This window comes from Poecilia reticulata, linkage group LG7, assembly GCF_000633615.1.
Source record: "Poecilia reticulata strain Guanapo linkage group LG7, Guppy_female_1.0+MT, whole genome shotgun sequence".
NCBI lineage: Eukaryota > Metazoa > Chordata > Actinopteri > Cyprinodontiformes > Poeciliidae > Poecilia > Poecilia reticulata.
Window position 1 is genome coordinate 16,820,773 of NC_024337.1, and position 8,023 is coordinate 16,828,795.

Below are 8,023 nucleotides of genomic sequence, written 5' to 3' on the forward strand. Positions count from 1 at the left end.
TTTGATCTTAAAACCGAATGAATTGATGAGTCAAATCCAGGAGGAATTAAGAAATTTTAGCGGACTGGAAATCAGATAGGGAATGGGGACACGTTGTTGAAAACAGAAAAAGAGGAGTATGTTGGTGCAAAAATCAGTAACTATGATGTGTTCATATTAGGTTGGAAAAGATAATCCAAGCAGAAACGACTTCATTCATTTTAGCAGGATGATATTAAAACAGAGTTTGCATGGAGGATGTAATCTCTGTAGGGAATATTTCTGACGCTAAGCTGCCCTCACTGCACTCTTTTGTTTTGTTTAGACTATGTAATTATTACATAGTCACTATTACACAACTATAAAGCAGCTTTTGGACTCCAGAGTTATACAAACATTGTTCAGAAATTGAAAGAAGAGGCAATGCTTTGGTAAAACAAAAAAATTCCAGCTTCTGTAAGCTGCTGTGTTATAAATAAATGTCCAATATTAGCATCTGATGTGTTGTTTTATTTTGAAGCTCAGAACCGACTAACTTTATGTGTACAGATCTCTGTGAATTTAAAGTACATAATAGGTTCAACTATCACGTAAACAAATGATCAGTGCTGGATGTAATATTAGTCAATATTGTTAGTGTTATGTTTTTTGGTGAACTTTAAATAAGTAATAATTACTAATTGCTGTAGTTGAAACTAAATAGATTGTATATTGATGAGTTAACCATTAAGTACAGTTTTAGTTGTTATATGTATGGATTATACATAATAAATATATGATTATATAAAAATAGACCCACTCCCTTGAATATTTAAAACAAAAGTTTTGACATTATGCTGTAATTTTGTATGTATTAAAAAAATAATTAACTGATTAGTAAAGTTAGCCAACTATTTTAATTAAAAAAAAGTAATCTGTTAAAGTTTTAGTAAGATTTATATCTGCATTTATGAAATGATTTCTCTAAAAGTTGCAACACGTAAGCCAGAAATATGAAAATGAAGAAAAAGTTGACGTTTTCCTCCTGCTGCTTCGTGAAGCTGCTTTAAAAACCCAAATATTCTGGTTTTCAGCACAAACTGCCAGGTCACAAAAGCTTTCAGATAGATTTCAAATCTGCCGAAATCTTTCCAGCAACAGCAGSAAATCTGTGTTGGACGCTTAAGAGACGAGCGTTAGGAAGAGGAGAAACTCAGCAAAGCGATGAGGTCAACTTGATTTCCCAGACAGGTCCGCCGGGCCCTCGCTTGTCGGACATGTTAAACAGACCCAAACCGATCATGTCCGCCGTCTCTCTGTCTTTGCTCTGACTCATCTCTTCTGCACATCAATTTCATACCTGCCAACTGCAGAAGAGAAAATTCTCTTTCAGATTTCACCGTTGGGTTTGTTCTGCACCAGAGAGCCGTACATCTGGGTCCCAGCGCCGGATGATGTCAGGACTGGCGGTGACCCAAAGCCCACCGCACAGAGAGTTCCTCCGAGAGGCCGGCTGCGCGCTGTTTCCCCCCTTCCTCTGCCTACGTGACATCTTCCTGCCTGGGGGAGCCTCAGGGAGCCATTTAGGGAGGCCTCGGCCTCCGAACAAGGAGGACGAGTTTGACTCATCCCGACGGGGACGGGTTGGACACGGAGACGGAAGGAAGCCTGCACCTTTACCTGCCGAAAATTACCTTTCCAGTCGGCCTCGGGAGCCACCGGGGAGCCTGACGCCTCCAAACCTGCAGATTCACGGTAATTGATGCCAGACAGGAACTCTGGCTCGGCTGCAAGAAATAGAGCAGAAAGAAGCCCAAAGAGACCGGGCTGCTTCCGCTGCCTTCGAGTGAAAGTTGTTTGTATTGACGTGGATCAGTGGGGAATCTAAGGAAGCCCGTTTAGTCCASTTTTGTCTAGAAAGTCCGGTTYATTTGGAGAGGCGTGAATTACAGGTGTGCAATACTGCATGTTTTGGTATCGATCTGATACTAAGTAAATACAAGGCCTGTATCACCGATACTTTTCATTTAAGTTTGATATATATTATGAGTTTATGACCTTTTGGTCATAAGCAGCAAATCTCACAGCTATAAGAGAAATATGTCACACTAAAACAAAAATACGCCATTATTTAATGCCACAAACGAGTGATTAAAAAAAAAATCTTTAAAGTGGAGATGCACCAATCAGAGAGGAKTAGGAATCAGCCTCTTTGTGACCTGTTTTCCTTTGAATTATTTTTGTTTTACCCAAATAAGTGTCTAGGAAGTACTTTAATTATTCTAATAATAATTTTTAGATTAACATATTTGCATGTGCATGCTTTTTATTTATTTATATTCAGTCATATTGAATTACCTACATCAATCTTAGGCCTTTATAAACTTGACCTCTTATAGTTATATTTAATATTTAACACATTAGATGGAGTAACTTGTCAAATAGCAATCAATTTCTCCCCGGGGATCAATAAAGTATATTCTATTCTAACAGGATCTGTGTACATTTTTCCTAAATAAACAAAATGCAAAAAAATTAAAGAGCAAAACAATATCTCTTTTTGAGGTAGAGTTGAGAAACTATGACACAAAAGTAAAATAACATTTCAAGACTGAATCTSAATCTAAAGTATTGATCTTTCAACCCAATACTGATATCGACTTGGTACCGATGTTTATCAATATTATGGATCAATCTGCCCACCACTGGTGTGAATGTGGACCAAAAAAGCAAACATCATCTGAAAAGCTAGTTCTCCCTTCGATTAAAGTGAATTCTGGGCGGTCCAAATGCACATGTGAACACCAAGCGAACCAGAGAAGCTCCAAAAGCAGGAAGTGGACTCCAGCGCAGGGCATTCTGGGTAAATACAACCAAAACAAACAAGCTAGCGCCAGCGGTTTTTTACCCACAACAAGAGAATTTATAAAGCCACTAAAATCTCCAWTTTTGTTTACATTTTGTGGAGGAGGAAGTTGCTCAATGTCTTCATCTGAGGTTTTCCTGTCATTTCCTTCAGTGGTTCTTGGTGCAGMGCCACCACAGGTGAGGAGGGGAACAGGTTCTTCAAGGGTTTGGTTCATTTTACCAAACCCTTGAAGTTTGACTGGTGTAATCCCTGCATTTGGGAGAAACATCTCCCAAATGCAGGAAACATTTGGGAGATGTTTCCTGCATCTCCCAAACCTGCATCTCCCAAGGTTTGGGAGATGCAGGAAACATTTCATATTCATCCAGCTGAGAAAGCGAACCGCAGCAGCTGAAAATATACCTAACTTTGCAATTTTGGTCCCAAATYGAACCGAGTCCTCCGGACTATCATGTGTGAAAACATTCTGACAACGTGAACTAAACCACTAACAAGAAAAGATGAAAAAGGGACAAGTCTAACTGCGTCATTTGCCATCATTACATTTCACTTCACTTCAGAGCTGCGACCTTTCACCTCTCACCCCGTCTCGTCTTGTCCAGTGGGCCCACGGCGGTGATTTATCCCTCTGACACACCAACAGCTGTGTTGGGGCTCCGAGCAGAGTGTGGGCTACTATTTGCCGTGACTAATCGGAAACAGACTTCAAAAAAACACTGAATGGTGAGATTTGAAGGGGGGAGTGACACTGGAGACCCTGAACATTTTGCTGTAAGCTCCGGCAGTTTCCCAACAACATGCTGGCTGAAACCATGGAGACGCCAAGGTTTGGGAGATGCAGGAAACATTTCATATTCATCCAACTGGGAGTCTTAAAAATGTTTGTTTTGCACTAGCCTTAGCTTGTGACACATCCATTGTCACCAAATGAGATTGTAAAAATGCCTTTCATTTTGATAAAATATATTTTATTTAAAACATCTTCCAAATAAAAAAAATWAAAAAAAGACAAGACCACTGAGTTTCAAACGAATGCACTGCATGTTTGAACGTCTTACAGTCTCGGATGTCTCAGTCAAGTATAAATAGTCTCTTCTTTGGTGCCACCTTTTGATCCAGCATGTGTGTACAGGTACGTGAGAGCGAGCGCTCTTTGTTGCACCGGATTCAGCTCTTTCCCTGAGAAAGTCTTGAGGGTTTTCAGGTTGCAAACGATCCACCGACGGCGTCCGGTCAGCGCCTCACTCGCAGCGGACCGAGTCCTCGCATTTTCAAACAGTCTTTCCCATCTTTAATCTGAAAAAGAAAGAAGGAAAAATGCTTTAGTGATTAAAAAAGCAAAACAAGCGATACAGAATGAATGTGCTCCAGATTACTCTCCTCCTCCCCAAACACTGTTTTTATTTACAACTTYGCTATTGGAGGTGTTGTCTGTCACACCATATGAAAATTAAAAACATGCAGCCATCTGTCTGAGGAATGTCTCAGCCAGCTTGAAGCATGTGTGGTGCATTAAAAGGTGTCCAGGATTCAATTCATTTCAGTTCAATTCAAAGCAGTTCATTCATCACTGAGGGGCGATTCGAGGCGCAAAGAGTAGCAACACCCTCACAGCTACAGGAGAAATATGTCACTCTAAAACAAAAAGAATGCRTTGCTTAATGTCATCGACGAGTGATAGAAAAAATGTTAAAGTGGAGATGCACCAATAAATCAGAGAGGAATAGGAWCCAGACGGTTTTATTTTTGTAGATCAGGAAGTAAATCATAAATTATTTGATTTTTCCAACCTGTTATATCCAAGAATCCSCATATTATTTGGTCAACCATCAGAATGTAGTTTAATACACTTTTTTTTTTTTAATTAAATGAATTCAGAAAAAAGTTAGGGACATATGCTTTGAGGGATAAATAGTAATAATTTGTAATTTTGTTTATTTGCTGCTTGATTCTAAACAAAATACCTTCAGTACATTCTTAACTACAAGAAAGAAAGAAAGAAAAAATGAAAGAAAGAAAGAAAGAAAAAAGAAAGAAAGACATGGTGTGTGCCAGAAACACCCAGATCGGTGCAACAACATTAATAAATCCATAAAAAGTTTTACTGTGCAGCTCTGAATTGGCTGAACACCAACAAAACTTTTATGTAAGAAGAGAAACATGCAGAACAGAAAAGAATARCATTTCGTGTCAATGTATGGCAGCTGTGCAATAAAGTTATGAGAAAACGTCATTGCAAAATGAATAATAATAATAATAATAATAATAATAATAATAATAATAATAATAATAATAATAATAATAATAAAGAACAATTTACAAATCCCACAGTGAAGGTACATAAGTTGTGTCTGTGTTTTCTGCATTCAGTGGATTCTGTACAGTTTAAAACAAATGTATGTGAAAGAAGAGGGAAAAAACTGTTCTGAATTGAAATATGAATTTATACATACCGTCAAAAACAATCCGTACGAGTTTTGGACATTTTTCGAACTCTGGGAGTTTTTGTTTGTTTTAATTCGGTATTTCTTGTTTTKTCTGGGGTTATTTTGCATTATTGTGTGTTTTGACTTTGCAGTAACAGCTTAAAGTGCAAAAAGATTTACATTACCGCTGATTGTACAAAGAGCGTTCAAATACGCAAGTGTCCTCCTCATGGATCTGTCATGTTCTCATGCTGTGTTTATGTAGAATAAATGTAAAAGTAGTTGCATAAATATATTTACCCCTTTCCTCTGATTGCTCAAGCAGAAGGTGCAGATGGTGCGCGGCTGCTTCCCTGCGCCCTCGCCTTGCGCATGGACCGCTCCGAGGCACGGCTGTCCCTCCGCGCCGGCGTCCCCGATCAGAAGCACGTTGGCCAGGTGGGAGATGTAGCTGGACGCCAGTCGGAGCGTTTCGATCTTGGACAGCTTCCTGTCCACCGGCTCGGTGGGAATGAGAGTCCGGAGGGCCGTGAACGCCGTGTTGACGCTCTGGGTCCGGCCCCTCTCCCTGGCGTTGGCCGCGCTCCGCTGCTTCATCACCACCGCGGAGTCGCCCTCCAGCTTGCGGGGGATCCGCCTCCGTTTCTCCGTGGAGCCGCAGTAGCTCTGCTCCGAGCTGCCGTCGCTCTCGCTGCGGTTCTCGTCGTCCTCGGAGTTGGTGACCGTGAAGTCCGAGTAGATCAAGTGCGTCGCCACGGGCCGCAGCATGGCGAAAGTCATGATTAAAAGTTACCAGTGCCTCCTTAATCCRCTTCAGAGTCGCTCCGGGAAGACAAACCAGGCCGGCGGGCTGCGTCTACATTTCCATGTGCGACTGAGATCCTCAGAYCAAAGCTTGTGAGAAAGCTGCCCAAGCCTTCATGAGGCAGCTTGAGCTGGCCGGCTTCAGGGTGGACGGACCCGCAGGTCAGCTGGGCTCTTATAGCTGGATGGGAGGAGCTGCCTGCTCACTCCAGTGTCACATGCAAAATGTTTAGTTTTTWTKATTTTAATATGAATTATCAAGTTATTAGTATAAGAAAATAGCAGGTGGTTTTACATAAATCAGCAGCATTTTCAGACCAACGATGTKTTAGATTAGGAAGAGTGAAAAAWYMWWWTTKGRRGRAWWAAMCYTKRRKTTTWRKYMWKSSKYCYGGCATCCTTTCCATCAGTCATTCACATGTACGGAAGAGGATTAGGGTCACTGATAAATCTGACTTTAATCCCAAAATGTTGACTTTAATCCAGGAATTCTGACTTTAAACTCGGAATTCAGATTTTTTTTTCACAAATCAGATTCCCCCCCTCCTTCACAATATTGACTTTTTCCACAGAATTCTCTTTGATTCCGGAATTCTGACTTTTAATCTCAGAATTCCAATTTTTTTTCTCAGAATTTGATTTTTTTTTTTCCCCCTCAGAGCTCTGACTGTTGATATCAGAACTCTGACTTTAATTCTGCCTTTTCCTCAGAGTTCTGACTTCAATCTCAGAATTTTGACTTTTGGTCTCAGAAGATTAAAGAGAATTTTGAGATTAGAATCAGATTTTTTTTTTTATTGGCCCTATCATTTTCTGTACTGGTGTGTTGAGGGAATCATCTAAGCAGTATTTGCTCGTCAGAGAACATAAAGGTCGTCATATAAAGTCGATTATTTCAGTAAAGTATAAGTGGTCTTAATTTTTTCTACAGCTGTAAAATAATTCTTGAGAAAATCTTGAAAACAGCAGATAAATACGAGGAAAATATTCTCCTTTGTCAAAGGTGGAGCTGTTTATTAGTAGATAGAAGTATGTAATTTTGAATTTAGGATGATTATTTATAAATTATTCCAGGAGCTTTTAAGAGTGTAAAAACAAAGTTGCACTTTTTGTCACATTTTAGTCACAAATCAGCATAAAGTAGTGCATTATTGAGAAATGGAATCAAAATGGTAAAAAGTTTTAAACATTTTTGCTAAAATAATGTGAAAGTGTTCAATTATATCCAACMCCCTTTTACTGTAATAACCCTAAATAAAACCAAGTGCTACCACTTCCCTTTATATTAGTGAATACAGTGTGTGTGGGTATTCTTAACATAAATGCAGAAAAGGAAAGAGGAACTGCAAACCTACATTAACATCGCTGTTCATTGAAACCCAGGATGTCCAAAGTGTGGTTCGGGGCCAGTTTGTGGTCCTTGGAATGACTTTGTGTGGCCACTGACAGCAAATCAAGAGCGGCACAACTTCGGCTCTCTGGCATTCGGAGCTGAAGCAGGTGAACACTTTTTGTAATTATTTTTAAGATGAAATGTTTTATTGCAAGTTTATATTTTCTTAAATGGAAAATGTTAAGTACAAAAAGAATTTTTCTTTCGTTAGCCTTTTTTTTTGCTTTTATTTTTATTTCATATTCAGTCGTGCCACAAACATCAAGTGACTTTTTACACTGAAACACATTTGGACGCAACCACAGATGGTCAATAAGTCAATAATTTCCTCAAACTGAATGGATGAAAAAGTAAAAACTATTAAATAATCTGCCAGTGGAGGAAGACATTTTAACTTGTAATATGGGACAAACATATATTTTGCTCCACTGGCAGATTATTTCACTTATAGCTCGTACGTTTTAAGCAATATTAAGTAATTATTTACCTTGCTGAAAAGTTACTTGTCTAGAAACTAGACCAAAAATACTTTGTAAGATTTTGTATAGTTTTTGCTGTGTATTTATTCAGATT

At 39.2% G+C, this 8,023-nt stretch overlaps 1 protein-coding gene across 1 annotated transcript; it reads right to left on the reverse strand.

Annotated features, from left to right (window-relative positions):
• Positions 1–1,911: 1,911 nt before the first annotated feature.
• On the reverse strand, positions 1,912–6,383 carry tcf15 (transcription factor 15). The gene is made up of 2 exons (XM_008414431.2): positions 5,554–6,383; positions 1,912–4,123 (listed from the first exon to the last, which is right to left on the reverse strand). Exons 1-2 carry the CDS (start codon positions 6,031–6,033, stop codon positions 4,061–4,063), a joined length of 543 nt encoding a protein of 180 aa, XP_008412653.1. The 5' UTR covers positions 6,034–6,383; the 3' UTR covers positions 1,912–4,060.
• Positions 6,384–8,023: the final 1,640 nt, after the last annotated feature.

Bases quoted from the DNA above. Each gene is read 5' to 3' on its own strand.
- tcf15 (XM_008414431.2), bottom strand. From the start codon at position 6,033: ATGACTTTCGCCATGCTGCGGCCCGTGGCGACGCACTTGATCTACTCG. The intron at 4,124-5,553 runs GTAAATATATTT...TTTCTTTTTCAG, and splicing joins TGAGCAATCAGAGGAAAGGG to ATTAAAGATGGGAAAGACTG.